Below are 21073 nucleotides of genomic sequence, written 5' to 3' on the forward strand. Positions count from 1 at the left end.
TAACGCTTGTAACGTTTCGTAACGCCTATAACTTACAAAAAAGTAACGCTTCGTAACGCCTTTTACTTATAAAACAGTAACACATGTAACGCTCCGTAATGACCATAACTTACAAAAAAGTAACGCATGAAACGCTTCGTAATGTCTATAACTTACAAAAAAGTAACGCATGTAACACTTCGTAACGTTGATAACTTACAAAAAAGTAACGCATATAACGCTTCATAACAACTATAACTTACAAAAAATTTACGCATGTATCGCTTCGTAACGCCTTCAACTTATAAAAAAGTAACGCATGAAACGCTTCGTAACGCCTATAGCTTACAAAAAAGTAACACCTATAACTTTTTTAAAAGTTATTCATCGTAACTCGTTTACCGAAAGAATATAACTGTTATAACGGTTTTTAACATTCATAATTTTCACAAAATAACTCATATGATTTGTAACCCTCAATTTAAGAAAATTATGCAAAACTTTCTAACTTCTTAAGCTTAACGTAAAGCTTCCTATCTATCACGATAATATCGAGTGAAACGCTTCGTTAAATGTAACATTTTTCCAAATTGGGGACGGGTTTAGCGTCATGGGTAAGTCGATGCCTTTCACGTAACCCGCCTCGGTTCGATTCCCAACTCCGCACATAGGGCCAGAAAGTTTTTCTAGCCCGCAGAGGTGAATGACCTTAATGTTAAAACAAACCAAAATTGTATAGTACCTTCACTCAGACGTTGACTCAGATAGGCATCAATAAACTTCGTAACGCATATAGCTTGAAATACTAAACTACTATTTTAGGTATTATTAGTATTGTTATTAATTTTACCCCGATTTCATTTTCTGTTGGATGTGGTTTTGACTCTGTTCTGCTTCGTAGGACCTGCCGCTGTGTGCTTTATCGGCAGTGGAGTTTTGACCATCACGTAATTCTCAAAACCTCTATCTCACGGTGTAATCTATTGGATCAATAGCCCCATCATATTTCTAACAATTTTTTTTTTCGTTTCTGTTTCTGATTTCGGGAGGGACCTGGCCCCCCTCTGGGTGCGTGACTAATTGATTCATGTTTAATTTTTTAGAACTGTTTTCAAGATTAGTCGCTTGGGATGCGTTCGCGTACAAACCTGGTTACAGTGATGATGCGATGTTATTTGAAATTTTATCCACAGCCTTTTTCATAAAATTCAGTAGCTCTGTAGCAAATGATTCAGTTAACAATTTGATTCTCGAGAGTGCGTCACTTCCTCCAAGATTTGTTTGCTCTAAGCCCCAAAAGATTATCTCGATTTTCGATTTCTCATAAATAAAACGTTGAAGGTTTAAATTACAGTATGTCAATGGAGTTCTTCGGTCGTCGCCTTCCGGTTCAACCAGGCTCAACTGCTTTGATCCGAGTGCTTTGTACAATATTGTTCTTCTCTCTCTCTTTCTTTCTCTCTCTCTCTCTCTCTCTCTCTCTCTCTCTCTCTCTCTCTCTCTCTCTCTCTCTCTCTCTCTCTCTCTCTCTCTTAATCTCGATGTGACCGTTTATAGCAAATTCAGCAGTTAAAAGTTCTATATGGAAGATCTATAATAGAACAGAAACTGGAACAAACGTGTCCCCAGCAAGCCGTGCTAGTTTTATTTATTCGACCAGTTCTTCTGTCAAATTTAAAAGTGGTCTACGATGCCGTTCTATTTTTTGTATATTTGAAACACGAATAAAACATTGCTGGGGCTACCAGTTTTTCTTGTTATAAAATCCAGATTTAAATTTTGTAACTGACATAGATTATGCATCTAGAACTAGAACACTCCTGAACATGCCCTTAGAGAATGTTACCGTTCCCAATGAGATTAATAATCACAGCTTACCACTGATATTTTTCTCACTCCAAAATATTTCATCCCTTTCGTTTCGTTTCTATATTCAGTTGAGTGGCCAGTTTCGGTACTTTTTTCTACGATACCATTTTGTTAAATTTGTGATACACGAGTGACAGGTCGTGTCGTCGACTTTACCCTAACAGAATACTCTGTCGAGCTTTCACTTTGAACGAGACCGTCGACCGCGCATTTAATTCATATGTCGCAGAAAATTTTTTCTTCAGATGTACCGGTGGCCGTAATGATCGGCGAAAAATTTTAAAAATATTTCCAACCCATTTCCCAAAATGTTAACTTTCCACGATAAACGAATGAAAGCTTGGTAGATCGAAGTGGCATACAAATGTATAACAGTTGGGCTTTCATCGAAATAGCAGCGCCAATGCTGTCATGTTGGCAGCTTTCGAAAACTCATGCGCATGTGACGTTGCGTTGATCGACAACCGAAATGAAACACACACTGATATTTTTTGTACAGTATTTATTTGTTTTTTTTTCCGTAAAAGTTTCATAACATTTAACATTACCGTTAGACGACTTAGGGGGTCAAATATCTTCTTTCTTAATTCGAGTTGATTTTCTCCGTTTTCTTTATATTGTTAAGTTGCAACCATTCGACAATAGCAAAGCGTAATGCTTGTACAGACCTACGCCTTATAGTGAAAATATAGCAGTGGTGTAGCATTCTTCTTCTTCTTCTTCTTCAGAAGAAAATGTATGGCAAACAATTACACAAAAGCACCGTAAAGTGTGCTACTATTTATTGGCTACAATTATCTACTTTGCAAATTTCTTTCAATAAATAAATATTTTGCCTAAACGCTTTGTTTCCACAACAATACCATTGGTTCTTTTTACAGTTTGATTTTTCTTTTCGGTGTTCGATCGCTTTTCACGTTTCGAGGTTTACAATTTCTCTTAGCTTAATTTTTGCTGTTTTTTTGTGTGTAATATGAGATAAAACTTTTTTTCTAAGCGTATCTTCGATTACGTCAATTGATTTTTTGTTGTATTTACAAAGTATGGCTTTTGCTTACATAGCAAAACAAAATTTTATTCATATATCATATAAGAAATTTGTTAATCTATTCAACTGCTGTAAGAGTTTGATCCCGGCATTACGAGTTGTTAGTGTGAGTTGGGGTATGATGACATTGTGAGTTGACGTTTGCTGACTTCATGATTCTTTTCACCAGTGGGTCATATTTCTGCAGAATTTGAAAGTTTACTCTGGTTGCTGCTCTTTTTATTAGGAAATGCTGTGACTAACAAAAAGCCTCAATCAGTTATCTTTTTAATCCAATTAAGAGGCTTCTACTACGTTCACTCTACGGAGCTAAAAGCTCACCGCTAGGTAAAGAACGATTTCACGAAACTGAGTAGCGACAGAAAAGAATGCAACTCACGCTGTCTTTTGAACATTGACAGTAGGCTTGGCACACAACATCGAAATTTAAAATTGGCAACTCGGATCATTGAGACATAAACAAGTGGTGCATGGATCACATGGCTTGCTTGAGTTGATAACCTAAACTTGGTAAAGAAATCGGCATGACGACATACGTGTAAAATGAATATGTTTCGATGGTTTCGATTAAGTGGCAACTGGCTCGAACGGTATGACGAAACACGTGATTTTGGTTTTACCGGGCTTGCTGAAGGAAATTATCAAATGTTTTATGCCATAATAAATAATCAATTAGTTCTCAACCTCAAGGCAGTTTACCTAACACATCGGTATGCTGTATCTAAGAAAAATTTTACGACTTACAAAAAAAACATTATTCACAGAAAAATTTGAAGCAGAACGCAAACATTTTCGTGCGATCGGATTCCAACACTGCTTGGTCGGTTCTATTCGCCTCCCGGCTTGCTTACACGCTAAAGCTAGTTTTTAGTAAGGTAGACTTATCTTAACAAGTTCTTAGTAACATTATAGATTCAAATATTCTCGGCGGTGGCATTTTTATTTTGTGTACAATAAGATTACGACATCTAAAACTTGAGTTGGGATGAGAGGGAAAATGGGATGTATCATTATACCTAAATATGGCAGTTTGATGCTTCCTTGTTGATGTTATTTCCTTTCAAATCGGTTGACGTTGACGCGGCGGTAGATTGTCGACTTGTTTCACTAAACCTAACTCTGATTCCCCAAAACAATTTGTGCTGGTTTCTAGGACAAAATATGATAGCACTAGATGCAAGTTCGGCTGAAGTGTCGGCCCGTTTGCTCACACAAAGTGGCTCATTCAATGCTTTCATTTCGTTTGAACACTTTCTGACATCGCTCTATTCTAGTAGTTTAAAAGAAAAAACAAATAACGCACCACATTCAGGGGTTGTTATAATACTATTAATTTGAAATTGAATTAGTTGTATGTTGCGCGAATATTTCTGGTTTGTTTAATGCTATAGTTGAGTATTTTTCGTTCGCTGTTGAAGTCTTCCCGAAGACTCGCATTGAGATTCCAAACATTTTGTACTTTAGTGAACTTCTAAATGTTTCGATTATTTTGTTTTTTTTTGTATTGTTTTCGTAAGCACTTGTATTTCGTTCTGAGGCACATTTTAACACAACTGTTTTCCTGGAGAACCTGGAAAATGTTCGTTTTTGCAAGCGGTCGACTTACTAACATGGAAGCACACAAAAAATGATGGACTAAATATGATGGGCTACATTAAAATTCTTACCGGTATAATAATATCAAAAGCACTCTGCTCTGTCACAATTTGCTCAATAAAACAGAACAATGAGACAGACAGTTTGTTGAGGCGGATCCCACGGGAAACAACTGGTGAAGCCTAGGACAGGATCAGGCCGAATCTGTAGGGATCTATAATTAGAAATAACTTTCGTCTACAGCTGCCTGCCCGCCTGATCCTGTGCGAGGGTTGAGCAAGTGTTAGCCGTCACCACTACCGTAGCAGTAAATTACTTTGTTATCTTAAGCTTCAAACCTTCCGTCAGTCTTTAGTTGCTATTCGGTTGGCAGCACTGCTTTTGCTCTGTAACAACCCCACATTGATTACCGTCGGTTCTGCTGCACGTGTAATACGTCGTATAAATTCCTAACTCTAACGTTTCCTACACATAATGCACAATTAATGCTGCCGTCTAGAACAGCTTCAATAAATACTTCTCTTTGCTTATACAAAAAACATGTGTATGTTGGTACTAGATAAGGTGTTTTGTCAGTGGCAGCTCTGATCGTGTTTTAAATCAACGAACAAAAAAAAATGCATTTCTATATAGATAATAGAATCATCGTTTCGCAATGTGTTGTGGTAAATGATGCAATATAATAGGGAGGATCAGACATGTGACTGGCATGCGCAATTTGCGTATAGTTTTCTACACCAACTCTAGGAACAGTCCGCTACTTCGGGATACCGAACAGGTACCACAGTAACCACCACAACGTGCTCGTACTTTTTTGTACGGCGGTTCCAGCTGAAAATAAACAAAAAAAGAAGGTAAAATAAGTTCCTTCAAACTACTATAGAGTACATCCGACATTGCACCTACCGGTATTAGGAAATGGATCACCGCATTTACGCCCTTGGTTTCCCACTGTGTTCGCGGGCGTATTCGGAACGGGGTATTGTCTAGATTGATCGACAGGTCCCCTTGCGGACAGCGGCCCGTGGTGCTGTAACAATCGCCAGCCGATCCATATGACTGGGGCCTGCCGGAGCGTTCCGTGAACCGGTAGTCGTCCGTGAGCACCTGTAGCGTGTGAACGTTCAACCGAATCTTCCGGTAGTGCGTTGCTCCGTAGCTAATACTTTCGTCGGCCCAGTCCGACGAGGACGGTGAACAGATGCCCGCATTCGAGGCCCGCTTGTTGATGTAGATGGCATAGTTCTCGATAGGACCTGTAAATTCAAATCCAATTTCAGAGATTCAAAATTGTATTACGGGTAAATTTGATTCAACTAGTAAAGTACATCGTTTCGGAAGCCTGAAACTGACCCAGAGAAGAAACTACCCTAACCAATAAGAATTAAGTTTGAAACTGGCCCAAGCTTCAATTCAATGATGTTGAAATTAGCATATTTCTTAGAACAAACGGTTTAACAGCGGTTAGGCAGCCCCAGCAGCGTTTCACTCATGTTTCAAAATAAAATAAAAAATAGAACGGCAGCGTATACCAGTTTTAAATTTGACAGTAGAACTGTTCGAATAAATAAAACTAAAACGGTTTGCTGGAGATACGTTTTTCTAGTTTTAGGGCATGTTCAGGAGTGTTCTAGTTCTATATGCATAATTTATGTCAGTTTCAAAATTTAAATCTGAATTCTATAACAAGAAAAACTGGCAGCCCCAGCAGTGTTTTACTCGTGTTTCAAATATACAAAAAATAGAACGGCATAGTAGACCAGTTTTAAATTTGACAGAATAACTGGTCGAATAAATAAAACTAGAACGGCTTGCTGGGGATACGTTTATTCTAGTTTCTGCTCTATTATAGATCTTCCATATAGAACTTCTAGCTGCTGAATTTGCTCTTGGGATACGATTCAGTTTCAGTTATATCATAGACCACCTATACGAATCTTGCAGCTGCTGAATTTGCTCTTAGGGTGGAAACTGGAAAGTATCAAACGAAAACGACATTAGCGGCTCTTACAGAAGAATTATTTATGTCATTTTTATTGATTACTAACAGATCGGCTGAAAAGTTCGTATCGTTTCTATGAGAGGGCGCCACTAGAATTAAATCCATACCATTTTCAGTTAGTACCAACCTTCAAAAGATACGTGTATAAATTTGACAGCTGTCTGATTATTAGTTTGTGAGATATTGCATTTTGAGTGAAGCTACTTTTGTTATTGTGAAAAAAATGGAAAAAAATGGAATTTCGTGTGTTGATGAAACACTACTTTTTGATGAAAAAAAGTGCCGCCGATACCAAAAAATGGCTTGAGTGTTATCCAGACTCTGCACCGGGCGAAGCAACAATTCGTAAGTGGTTTGCAAAATTTCGTACTGGTCATATGAGCACCGAAGACGATGAACGCAGTGGACGTCCAAAAGAGGCTGTTACCGTTGAAAACGTGAAAAAAATCCACAAAATGATTTTCAATGACCGTAAAGTGAAGTTGATCGAGATAGCTGACACCCTAAAAATATCAAAGGAACGTGTTGGACATATTATTCACGAATATTTGGATATGAGAAAGCTTTGTGCAAAATGGGTGCCGCGTGAGCTCACAATCGATCAAAAACAACAACGAATTGATGATTCTGAGCAGTGTGAAATTGAACGAATTGGGCTACGAATTGCTCCCTCATCCACCGTATTCTCCAGATTTGGCCCCCAGTGACTTTTTCCTGTTCTCAGACCTCAAGAGAATGCTCGCTGGTCAAAAATTTAGAAGCAATGAAGAGGTAATCGCTGAAACTGAGGCCTATTTTGAGGCAAAGGACAAATCGTACTACAAAAATGGTATCGAAAAGTTCGATGATCGCTATAATCGCTGTATCGCCTCTGATGGCAATTATGTTGAATAATGAAAACGAATTTTGGCAAAAAAATGTGTGTTTCTATTAAACGATGCGAACTTTTCAGCCGAACTGTTAAGTAATGACATTCCAAATTTGTATGAAGAATTCATCATTAATGCCATTACACGTTTATTAAAAATAACAATAAATTTTGATAATGACACTATTGCTACTGTTTCAGTTTTTTTTCAGAGCTATCGCAGTAGTCGTGCACGTTTAACGCGAACAAATTCTGCAATCTGTCAAAAAATTTGTTTAATTCTATTCCAACGCTCAAAGTCGTTTATGAGTCGATATCTGTCGTTTATCGAATGATTCTGTGCTAGAATTTACTACAGTGGAGTTCTTTGTTATATCTTTTACTCTTCTTGTTTTAGGTGGAGTGGAGAAAGTTTTGGTGAACGACAATTCAAACCCTGATTTGGATTTTCTTAGTTCAACGGACGCATCGGTAAGCTCGTGCTAATTTTCTTACTAGAATTTTGTTAAATTTCCCATCGAATATTCCATCAGAGATATGACATAAAAAACATTTTTACCTTCATATTATATCTCTTGCATAAGTGAGCACTTGATTTTAAGCGTATTTCACACTGAATTCGGAGTTGGCAAAACATCTTCTCAGATAGAAATGTAGACTTTGTCACAGAAAACGCCTTTGCATAAATTGTTTTTCCATAATTTATCTAGACTGTCTTTTAAAAAGGGCCAAACTTTTTTTGCCTTTTTTTTTTCAAATTGTTATTGTTGAAAAATGACAAATACTACAAAAAATGTTGACAAAAACATTCGAGCATTTTTGTAAAATTAGTTAAATTTTCGAACAAAAACATTGGAAACTTGCTGCCAAAAATTTGAACGAGTTGGCGCGAATGGCTGCATTGACCTTAGTGATCTTGATTCAGACGGATGGTCGGCATATTCTATTAGTTTGTTTAGATGTTAGTTTCGATTCTAGAGTGTCGAGTTTATTGAGCAACCGAAATCCGTAAACAAAACAGTTTCAAAGTAATCATAGTCATAGTGATAGAGTTCGATGCAACAAAATTTCTTTCGGAATTTCGAAAAACTCGTTTAAAAGCTACTATTAGGTTAATTGATAAGCTCACAGCAATAATGGCCGAGGATAGAATATTACAAATGTTTCAATGAGACTATTTAAATAGCAGGATAGAAGCATTATCACACCACTAGGTGAATTAGGAAGTGTTTTTTCAAGTCAAGGGTTTTCGATAGATAGACGCTAAAAATACAGTTTTGACAAGAGAACAAATTGTGTACCCATCTAGCAAAATACACACAAAGTATGCAAAGTGGCTTGTTAAGACAAAGTCTACGTACCCATAAAGTTTAATTGGTATCGGAGAGAGTGCTGCCAAAATTTGTTCGAGTTTGTTAGAAATTCTTCTATTGGAAAATTCTAACATTGAAAATTGTGACGAATAGCTAATAATAACATACTTCTTTATTGAATGTCAAGAACACATTTTTTTCATTAAACGATTTATCTCCTGAAAACGACGTCGTGTTTCAAAGATTCGCAGGAAACTAGATTTTTATTCAGATCGATGTTCAACAGTTTTCAAAACTTTCTAAAAAAAATTTCGAGTCTGCAGAGCTTTGACTCGGATTTTTATCGTTATACTAGCTGAATTACCCGGCGTTGTTCGGAAATGTTTCGGGGAATTGAGGCAGTACAAAAATTCTCGAAACTGTCCTGCCCAGTAAAGCACAACTTAGACGGCAACCCGATTGAACAATACCTCGTACATGTCCAGATTGCTCATTACCAGTGTCCCATCTCAGATCTCACAATAATCATAATTTTCATTGTATTCTCGTCAAATCGGTTCGGTTTTAAACTGTTACGTTTTTCGTAAAATCCGACCAATTTTACCTTACACTTCCCATGTTTAGGGCACTTGCCACACTCCCTCTCCCTTAAAATAACTTTATAATCTCCTTTGATATAAAAGTAGTACATGTGTTTGTCTAGAACCATCGTTTCTCGTTGAATAAATTTTGTATTGAACTGCCCTTTTTTAGTTAACTTACCACAGCTCTCCTCCATGATTACATGGTCACCTCTGAGTAGTGTTGAAAATAACTGTGCTCTTCGAAAAGTAACGATTTCCACCTTTGGTACATGTGCCAAATTTGATGGGGATTCGTTTAGTTGTTTTGTAGTTATGCTAAAATTCACATACACTCGCGTTCATAGGTATATAAAGATTATTTTTTCTTAGTTATTTGAATTCCTCGGTAAATGGAAATTCTTGGCCCTCTTGTTTTACAAAAAATGGGAGATGAAAAATCATTTTCAAAGCCCCTTCCTTCTAGCTTGAATATCCCCCCTCTTGTTTGTCGACTAATAAGATTATTTTCTTAATAAACTATACTTGCTACAAACTCCACCCTTTTGATCATCTTTTAGTTGTTATAAACATCTGTGACTGTCGAAACATGTCGATTGTCGCAAAATTCGAAACACTTTGCCTCAAATTCCTCCTGTTACCAAAAACTTAATACCAAGGATGGCTTTTATCGTATCAAAGAACGCTCACTGGCAACTCTTCACACGATTGAATCAGTGCCATCAAAGAGAGACGGATATCATCGCAACAACAAAAACCCGGTATGGCTCATTTAACATAGAATAGGCACCAGTGCGACAGCGCTGCTGTGGGGGATTCTCCCCGAAGCAACAAACGGTCGCTTATTCTTGTTTCGCGATCCGATTCTATACGAGCTGTTGATAATTGCGATAGAATAATTTTACTATTGCAGTTGTTCTAACTATGTGCATATTACCTTTGTATAAGTTGTGTCTATGAAAATGTATGTGAATGCTTCACACAAGGGCTTTGAAATATTGCAACCTAGTATGAGAATCATCAAGTCAAATCATCGATTCGATTTTCTGCGATAATTGTCAACTTGCGATTCTCTCTTGGGAAATTCCACACAGCAACGATCATTATCAGACTGTAAATTTTATTAAGGGCCGTGAAATACTCAAAGTATGAAGTGGAGCGAAGAAATGTAGAAAAATTCTCTCGCGGTCTTGTAGCATCTTCTACCGAATTGTAAATGTTGTACACAATATAGATAGCAACATAGCAGCTTCTGTCAAATTTTCGGTAATCACCAACACTGCTTAATACACCTTAAAGTATCCTTATAACAACCAATGAACAGCAATAATGACTTTTTCTAAGTTAGGTGTGGTAATCTATTTAGTTGTTTTGGAGTTATTGTCGATCATATCTCCAAATCGAACTTTGCATCCCCCTTGGATGAGACCCTTACTTCATCTACCCTCTTCCACCTCCACCTCTCAGAGGCACTCATTATAACCAACCCCACAAATACCACAAACTATAGATTCTAATCAAAGTAGATGAATTTTTTCATTGCTCCCTCCCACTCTCCCCCAAAAATGACTTAATGACCAACTCTGAAGAGCAAGAAGTACCTGTGCCAAGTTTGATAGCAATCCGTTCAGTTGTTCCGGAGTTATGCCGCTACAAACATTATACTCTCCTTTTAAGAGGAACTTACTACATCCACTCCACGCGAAAATCCTTCTAATATATCTAAGTTGTGCAAAATGTATCTATGGTCTTCAAAAAGTATCGATTCTCGTCAAATTAGATAAATTTTTCTTTGACCCTTCCTATAAAAATCATTTGCTACGCTCCCTCCCGCAAGAAAATACCCTTATGACCATCTTTGAAAAGCATCTGTGCCAAGTTTGGTAAAATCCGTTCGTTGGTTCCGGAGTAATGCCGTTATAAACATTACACCCTCCCTTTTAAAATGCACTTGATACGTCCATCCATACATCTTCTTCAAAACGTATCGAGTTATCAAGTATCAAGTTATTTGAATTTTTTCATAACCCTCCCTTTGAAATACATTTGCTATGCTCTCGCTCATTTTAAAATACCATCTCTGAAGAGCAAGAAGTACCCGTGCCAAGTTTGGTGGCAATTCGTTCAGCATTTCGGAGTCATGCTGTTACAAACATACAAACATACATATTTTTTTATTTATATAGATTATCTCAAATAATGGCACAAAGTGTCCAGAATTGAGCTGAATGATTAGAACGGAATGGAAAAGTATCTATTTCGACTTGAGATAGAATCAAAATAGAATAAAGAAGCATTTATTCCAACCCTGACCGGCGTCCAATTTATTTAATCGAAGCGAAAGCCAAGAGAAGTATTTCCGCACTAAGACAAAATGATCTTTGTACTTCATGAAAATGAATTATGACTTTCAGATATTGAGATAATAAATGAATTCCATAAGTTTGTCTTATAGAGGGGAAGTTCTACAATATTTTACTCCCGATATTTATAAAATAGTCTTATGGAATTCATAAAAATGTTTGTTCATACACACTTAAAATTTTTTACATGTTATTAGATGCACATAAATGGAGCGTCGCAGTTCACGCAAATTTATGTGGAAGAACATTTAATATTGTGTCTAAAACTCCATACATGAAATTCATTGAAATAAAAAAAAAAGAATACTAAGAGCAACCGTCGCGACTTGAACCGAGAATCATTGGATCGCAAGTACGTCTGTTAATCGACCGAGCCACAGAAGCATGCATCTGCTTGGCTGGTAAAAGGTGCATTTGAATTCATACAGTCGCACCTGCTAGCAGAACACATGTTACAGTCGAAACCAGTAAAATTCAAGCTCATCTAACATTAAGTCATTACAAATAAAATTTTCCGTCATTTGAAAAATTAGGTCTTTATGAATTACATCGTATGACGGATTAAGACACCTGTAAAATTCAAATTTTTTTAGAAAGTAGTAAATTTTGTTCTGTAATTTTATTCCGAACTTGTTTGTTCAACATTTTATATACCAACTGTTCAAAACATTTTGAAGATAGTTTGGCTTCATAAATATTCATGTAAACGGCATTATCATGAAAATTTTTAAATTACCCTGCTTTGCCCCCTACATGGGAACAGTTTGAAAGAACTAAATCTTCTGAAAGAATGAGTGAATATCAGTTTTATATTAAAAAACGAAAGTTATCTAATCTTTTCAAAAGAAGTGCATTAATAAATGTTATTTCGAAACGGTAGTAGTTTTTAGGAATGCAGTAGAAATTGTATATATTTAGTGACCTCTGAACGATTACTACTTCAAATACATGCAAAAAAGTCCTTGCGCTTGCTATTAAAATGTTTGTTACCAACGAAATATAATTATTTGCTCTCGTATGGAACATACAAAATTTTCAAAGAACGAATAAACGGAACTGTTTTTTTTCTGTAGAACTATCGAGTTCTAAACGGTTCTTTGAAATGAATTGTTTTACCCATCTCTAGGTAGAAGTATTCATTCTAGACCTTTTTGCTATACGGTTATATTCTAGAAATTCCAGTAAAGAAAATATTTATCTTTGCTTTACGTAAAGTTAATTGAAAAAATATAAACGAAATAGTAGCGGATTGCAAAAGTGTGTTATTATTTCTAAGGAACCCCAGTCATACTAAATTACCTGACTTCAGCGTGAGATACTCGGTGGGCGTGTTGGACGTCATGTTGTGACAGTAGATCGTCACCAGTCGGTCTTTAACGCTCAGCGTGTACTCCCCGTCTGTCCGCGTTCGTCGATGCCGCTGGATATCCTGACAGGTGAAACTGACCGATTTACTGTAACGTGGCCGACAGTTCGGCGTCGGTAGACACTTTTTCTTCTGCGGTGGCCTCGGTTCCGGACATCGGTTCGATTCGGTTTTCGTCAGCTCGTCATAGCACTTGACGTTACGTCGTTGGAAACCGTCGCATTTGCACTGTAATGTAGGAAGATGATGTTAGTCGGCTGAATTATTTTGGGCACAGATTTTCGGCTGTTTCAGAGGTCCCCACCAGAGGACACCACAAATGAGCGCAGTAAAACCTACTCTGTTCCATCGTCCGGTGCTCCAACGGCAGAAACTGTGCGTTTCGCATGGTTTCACGTTGCTTGGCTTATGCTTGGGATCGCAAACGGTGGCCGTACTTCGACCGTTACTGCAGGTGACATTGCGAGTCGCCAGTCCAGAACCACAGCCGACCGAACACTGCACGTTCGGCACCGGGTTTTGCACACGGTGGACAGATAACAAGGGTAGTAGTGGCATCAGCATCAGCATCAGCATCAACAGCATAGAAGCATCAGCGATTGGACGCATACACGAATGTGGCCGCGTGGCATGATAACATTGAAATAGCACAATAATATGATGGGTTGATCGGTTGATGTGATGGGAGGTTTGCGTGATTTATGAACCGGTTTCGGTGGACGAAAACGAGAAAAATACAATTAGGAAACTGTTTTCAGACTCTTAACTATCTAAACAATGATTGGTTGGGTGCACAAAGGGCGAGGGTAACAAATACTAAAAACGGTTCCCACCTTTGACCACGGGGATACCTCCCAGCGGAACTGACAGGGTTTGCACTTGCGCACAAGCTTCTTACTCGAAGGGATCTTCACGTGAGCGCAGTTTTTGGCATCAACCTTGCGGCCTGTCTTCACCGGGTGTGGATTGTTGACGGATTTCGGGAATAGACGCATACAGACGCGTTCGCCGGTTCGGTAACCATCGCCACCACCACACGTCACATTACACTGGAAAGCGGGAACGAAAGAAAATTTGGACACAAGAACAAACAGTTAAGCGGTTAGGTTAGGTGCGACAATGAATGATGCGGTGATGATTCGACGACCAGATGGGCATGAACTTGAGGGTGCAAAATGACAGAAAAGGATAATTACAGGCTTCCAGTTAGTAATCCTCCATCTGAAATGGCAACACGACTCCACTTCGGGTGGTTTCTGGTTCAGCGGGCATTCGCTACTTTCCTTGCCCCGGTGATCTTGGCATAGCACCTGACGATAGCGTTTGCAATCGTCATTGCACTAAAACGAAAAGAACAAGAGAGAGAAAAGGTTTGGGCTTCTGCACAACAAAAGAGAGGGAGCATTGGAAGGTCTTAGAAAGTGTCGCTTCGCGAGCAGTAAATGAAACTATTCAAAACATGCACGGAAAAGGTTTGATTGCAAGTAACGCACGTTGTTAATTTTTTTTCTAGAAATAAACTTCGTCTATCATAACAGATAGAGGTAATTTTTGAAATCTACGTAGAATCATTCAATCGTTTGTATCAAAAATGATAAACTTTTTAAAGTTGTTTCCATTGTGGGGTCGTAGTGTGTTCATTAGAATTAGAAATAAAAGTCTCGTTCGATAAGATATCTACATCGAATAGTAACTGTTGATAAAAATAGAATGAAAAATCATATTGAGCAAATAGTTGAACGCAATCAATCATGAGCTCTTGTGCTGGGCGTAGCACGCTATTGGAAACCATTTAAACCTCAATCGATGCGTTTAGACCGAACTGTATAGAAACAATTTCTCAATATCAATGAACATGACAATGCTCTGACTTCGGAAATTGTTGGAATTTATTTGGAAGCTTCTCGTCGTTTGAATTCGATTTGGAGAACGACGACAATATAAAAGTTCTCTTTCTATTCATGTTATTTTTTTCTAAATTCTGAAAAAATACAAATTGAGTCCTACACTGAAATAAAATGATAAAAAAATTAAAACCGTTCCAAATTTGAAAAACATTGTTTAAAAAAATTCTTTAAAATCTTATTCTTGCCCTAAATCAATTTCTGAGAAGATTTCATAAAATACTTTATCACTAGTGGACCGTTTTAGTTAGACAGATTTTTTTTTATAAAAATGTCTAGCTTACTATACGGCTGAAAGGGAAAATAATTTAACTCAAATTCATTTTTTGCGAATCGACTTTAAATTTTGAAAGTCAATTTTTTTCAGTGTTGGATTCGGTTAGACAAATTTCGTGCCAAATCGTACTCGGAGTTGGCAGCACCCTACTCAGATTTGAAGGAAACCTTCTAGACATGTAGATTTTGTCACGAAAAGCGACTTTGCGTACTTGTTTTTTTTTTCAAAATTGACTTAGACTGTCTTTTGAAAAGGGTAAAACTTTTGTACAAACTTTTTTTGGAAATAGTTACAGTCGAAATATGACTAATCCTACAAATAAGTTCTGTATTAGAGATGTACATAAAATTAGTCAAATTGTCGAATCAAAATATACAGAAAAATATCGGTAATCGAATCTTATACAGAATAAAATATGGTTTTGAACATTCAATGTCAAATTACAAAATGAACTATGTTATTTTTGATTTCAATGAAATTTTATCCCAAGGCAGATGCTTATGTTTCCTACCAACTGTCCTTATTTTTCAACATTTATTGTTTTATTTTTTTTTACTTTGATTTGTTTTTCAAAATTTTCATTCAAACTTCATTCAAATGGATATTATCGAAAAATGATACAACTCGCGAAAATGTGTTGTATGGTCGACTTTCACAAAATTAGTCAAATTGCCGAGTAAAAATATTGTCCTAAATCCAAATTGAGTTTTTCACTAGAAAATACCGATGTTGAAATTTTATGTCGATAAAAAAAACTGTTTTAATCCACTTAGTGGTGTGATGGTGCCTTTCTCATGGGACTCACACTTTCATAAATATTTCCATTGCATTCTCAAAAAACTTTTCATTGAATCTTGAATAATAACAAAAAAGTTTATTCGGGCCCAAAGCAGTTTTGAATAACTTAATTTAGAAGAGTTTCTCCCGACTTCTTCATCGTCGCTCAAAATGATGATTTGAAATTTTGAACAAACTTCACCCTGTATTTCCGCGAACCGGAAGTAGAATCCGGATGAAAGTATATAGACCCGAAAATTTGAAATTCCATTCGATCATCACGGTAAAAATGAAAAGAGCTCCATGTTAATTTTTTTTTGCTTTCGGAGCCGGGAATTGGGGTTGTTTGGTCAGCGACTGATATAACTTTCAAATAGAAACAATTTTGAGACAAAATAAGAAGAAATTTTCTCCTTTTCGACGGAGATTTTTGACTACTAGGTTTCCTGTACTTCCAGAACAGGGAACTAAAAACCGATATCTAACGTCAAAGTCTTGGTATTACATTTCTTTTGTGGAATGTGACCTTACTGTTACAACAGACATACTTAATTGCGTACATAATCATTGTAAAGCTAGTACTACGATCCTACGGACACTAGGAATTCTTCCAGGTCGGGGCTCAAACATACGACAACTGGCTTATACATTGAACCGCCAATCCGAGTTATATAACCGATATCTCCTGAATCACTTTTTATGGTCAATAACTAACAAGATGGGAGCGGGTCATTTCGCTGAAAGTCGTTCCGTCGAAAGGGTCATTTCGCCAAAAGGGACATTCCATCGAAAGGGTCATTTCAAACACATCCAATTATACATTTTTTGTCTCCTGGATAATTGATGTGGCGCAGCTACGTAACCGAAGCCTAGATGGCTCGGCGGCACAAACCCTTCGAGGGGACGGTAGCTGAGTTGGCTGCCAATCCACTGACGGAAGCGGCGGCCTCTCGCACACAAACCTGTAACCGCCTCGTTTGCCGGTCTACTCAAAACTAGGTTTCTTTGCTGGTAGTGGTAGTGAGGTCGGACAGTGGGTAAACCGGACAGCTTTGATGACTTATAAACCTGCAATTTAGGCAAAACCCAGATTTAGTGGATGATTTTTCCAATTTCTAAAAAGTTTCCAATGCAGCCACGGTGTCATTCGGCGAAATGGCTCATTCGGGGAAATGCCATTCGGCGAAATAACCCTGACCCAACAAGACGTACACAACATTTTTTTCGTTTCCACCTTGTCATGTATAGAAACACGCTCTTGGAATGAATGTTTTTCTACTCGTCACCATGTAATATCGGAACCGGAACCGGAAGTAGTAACCAAATAAAACTCAGCATTATTTTATGAGTATGTTAGACTTTTCATTTGAGTCTAAGTTAGTAACAATTGGTTCAGCCATCTACAAGAACACGGAGTGCTTATTTTTGCACATATCACACTGTAACTCTGGAACTGGTAGTCGGATCCGGATAAAATTTAAATTTGCGTTCGATGGAAAAGTATGGCTGTGACAATTGACATGACACTCGACCCTCTAGGCTTCCGTTCCAAAGGCGGTTTCACAGTGATTGCTAAGCCTTTCTATATGAGAAAGGTACCTCGACCGAAAGCTTTAGCGTCTCAAAAAATATTTGCTAATCAAAAACTGGACTTTGAAGTACCAACCCAGATCCGATTTTTTTTCAATTTTTTTAAATAACACTGAATATCGACGTTCCATGCAGACTTCTTGGAAAATATTCGTTTGATTTCGGGAATTCCATGTTGCAGTGAAATGAGTTGATTTTACTTTTATATTTGATAGTGAAATACCAAGAGTTATCGTTTGGAACTTATGAATGAATCTAGAACTAAAGTTCACGAATTCTATGAAAACTAATTACTCAAATTGAGTATCAATACAAAATCAGGATGTAAATTTTATACGGTGGGTTTGCCAAAATGGCTTTAGGAATTTGGAAAGTTAAGGATTTTCACGGTTCAACTAAGAATGCTTTCTGATAATAAGTCTAAATTTAAAGAAAATAACTTCATCACCTGAATTCAGTAGCACAAAAATGAATGATAAAATGAAAATCACATATTTAAATTCAAATTATCATTCAAATTTCCCAAAGTTTTGTAGCAGTTCCAAGTAATTCTAATACTTAATTACAATATTTAAATATTAAATATTAATTTACAATATTAATTTTAAAAAAAATCAGAGTGCGATAGATGCAATCAAACCGAAACGTAACAGAATTTTGTTCACTAGATTTGGTACTGGAAAAAACCAATTTGTAAAAAATCAAACAAAATAAAAAAGCATTTGCTTGCATTCAAACGTGACAATGGGAAGATTTTGAATTTTCTGAAATTTGTTCTACTGATGCCAATATCTAGTCCGGATCGGGAGTGTTTTAGATGTGTTTATTTTTGTCTGGGTTAGATGATGCCTTTTGTGTACAGTGGCGGGTTAGAAGTGACGCTCATATCACAGAATCGGAAAGAGAACCGATCCGGCAGAGATCACTTCCTAACCGACTTAGTATGCGTGTAGCTTTGACAGGGAGTGTAAGCACGGCTAGCATCCAGCAATTAACGAAATCAGCACACAAAAAAAATCAAAACCATTGCTGCTGCGTATCGAGTCAAGCTGCTCACGTCACGTCACGGTCAATACGTACCTCACCCCACTGGCCAAAGTTCCACTGGGGACACCGGAAATTGCCACAGTTGGTTTGCTCCGATGGTTTCTTCTCCTGGCTGCAGTACTGATCGTCAACGACGATGGACTCGTTGTATTTGTAGCAACACTGCACCTTCCGCTGTTTGACGCCACCGTTGCACTTAGCGTTGCAAATGCTCCAAGCACCGGTGCACCACTTGGTCGGATGCGCCGAATGATTGTTGTAGGAGACATCCGAGTGCAGAGCCGAGTAGTAGCTACTATCGAGTCGTACGATCGGCTTGGTTTCCTCTCCCGAGTAGGCGTACGCAGGTTCTTGCTAGAATTTTATTTTCCGAGGCGCAAATTGGGAAGAGTAGCAAATTTTATTAGTATTTCAAAGAATATGAGTGCGGGAGTTTCACAGCATTCTGTACCGGAATGTGTCCAAATAAGGCCAAAGTAACAAAAGCATGAATGATCACACAAAAAGCGAAAAGATTTTGGAAAAATTTCAATATGCATAGTGTCATCCCTTAATGTGCTGCTGGGCATGTAATTGTGATAATATTGTGTAAAACAATAAAACAAAAAAAAATGGAAAAGCGTAACAAAACTACCTTCTTCTCGCAGGGTGGCATGGTACAGTTGACGATTACAGCCACCGGACGGGTGCCACATAAAGCTGCATTTACGCTAACATTGTTTAGTACACAGTAGATAGCATACCGTTGCTGTCCTTCGCCACAGGTCACCGAGCACTGGCGGATTGATATGAGAGGTTTATGAGAGAGAGAGAGTGAGAGTGAGAAAGGTAAACAAAAGCAAGGAATATTCGAGCAAGAATATTTGAGACATAGTTGTCAACCTACGGTAGAATTTATGTTGAATTCGGAAGTTTAGGATCGCAGATAGGATTCTGTATTTACAAGCGGAAACATGCGACGGATTCTTAACTATGTTCTATAGGAAGACTTACTTTACAATTTGTTTGATATCTTAAGCCGTGAACCAATTGATGAACGATTTATTTTTTGATTTTGTGTTAAGACACCAGATACTATCTTGAACTGATCACCATTGGCATAAGACGAATAAAAAAAAACCCTTCTTAATCCACCTAGTGGTGTGATAATGCCTTTCTCTTCTTTCATAACAGTCTCATGAAAATATGTTTCATACTTTTATTAAATAATTTTGGATACTAATTTTGACACCAATTGATTCAGATTGATTCGAGTAGTTCACAAAAGCATGCTTCAGTGTTTATGTCACACAGTCAGCATCATTTTTCCAAACTAGTGCTTGACATTTGCGTTGCCTATTTGTATGAGAACAGTGATGCTAATCTAAAAAAAGCCTTCTTAGTCCACTTAGTGAAATTTTCATATATCTTGAAAAATCACCATAGGGGGGAGTACATGAAATTTTCGAAATCGAAAAAAAAATTTTGATGCCAAAAGGCTTAGAATTGCATGAAACGTCGAGATTTAGTGTCATCTCGAAAAAAAATTTTTTTGAAAAAATCAACTTTTTGGGACTTAGAAAAAATATAAGTCCCAGAAAGTTGATTTTTTCAAAAAAATTTTTTTTTGAGATGACACTAAATTTCGATGTTTTATGCAGTTTTAAGAGTTTTGGCATCAAAAAAATTTTCGATTTTGGAAATTTCATGTACTCCCCCCTATGGTGCTTTTTCAAGATCGATAATTGTCAAACCTTTACCACCGGGCAGCACCCCTTAAGCATGTCCAATTTAGGTCAAATTTTGCATGAAGGCTTTTTTCGAGGTGCTTAAACTTTTGAGCACTAGAACTTTACGAAAATAGAGTTGATCCCAAAATTTTGGCACCCTTATATATACAAGAGCGGTAAAAATCAACGTGTTTTGTCGGTTACGTCACTTATACCATCATATATCTGGAACCAAAAGTCACAACCATTTGATCTTCGAACTTGATCAACGGCCCGACAGTAGCTTTCAAACGAGCCCAAGTTTGTTAAAATCGGATCAGCCATCTCTGAGAAAATTGAGCGCGTTCAAATACAACGCTTTTTGTCGGTTACGTCACTTATACAATCATATCTCCGGAACCAGAAGTCACAGCCATTTGATCTTCGAACTTGATCAATGGCCCGCCAGTAGCTTTCAAACGAGTCCAAGTTTGTTCAAATCGGTTCAGCCATCTCTGAGAAAATTGAGCGCGTTCAAATACAACGCTTTTTGTCGGTTACGTCACTTATACAATTATATCTCCGGAACCAAAAGTCACAGCCATTTTATCTTCGAACTTGATCAATGCTCCGATAGTAGCTTTCAAACGAGCCCAAGTTTGTTAAAATCGGTTGAGCCATCTCTGAGAAAATTGAGCGCGTTCAAATATCTTCGAAAAGTGCACACACATACACACATACACACACACATACACACACATACACACACACAGACATTTTCCGATCTCGTCGAGCTGAGTCGAAT

General features: G+C 37.5%; 1 protein-coding gene across 2 annotated transcripts in view; it reads right to left on the reverse strand.

Annotated features, from left to right (window-relative positions):
• Positions 1-2333: 2333 nt before the first annotated feature.
• LOC131429877 (A disintegrin and metalloproteinase with thrombospondin motifs 9) overlaps positions 2334-21073 on the reverse strand; it is a 589623-nt gene continuing 570883 nt past the window's right edge. The window contains exons 16-23 of one of the 2 annotated variants that reach the window (XM_058594312.1): positions 19215-19355; positions 18614-18934; positions 14182-14325; positions 13819-14034; positions 13325-13483; positions 12919-13213; positions 5399-5748; positions 2334-5323 (exon numbers count right to left, since the gene is read on the reverse strand). In XM_058594312.1, the coding sequence (XP_058450295.1) occupies positions 5225-5323; positions 5399-5748; positions 12919-13213; positions 13325-13483; positions 13819-14034; positions 14182-14325; positions 18614-18934; positions 19215-19355 (1725 nt within the window). In that variant the 3' untranslated portion in view covers positions 2334-5224. The remainder of the gene's footprint in view (positions 5324-5398; positions 5749-12918; positions 13214-13324; positions 13484-13818; positions 14035-14181; positions 14326-18613; positions 18935-19214; positions 19356-21073) is intronic. The other variant, XM_058594313.1, reaches the window with a different exon arrangement.

Source organism: Malaya genurostris, chromosome 2, assembly GCF_030247185.1.
Source record: "Malaya genurostris strain Urasoe2022 chromosome 2, Malgen_1.1, whole genome shotgun sequence".
Lineage (NCBI taxonomy): Eukaryota > Metazoa > Arthropoda > Insecta > Diptera > Culicidae > Malaya > Malaya genurostris.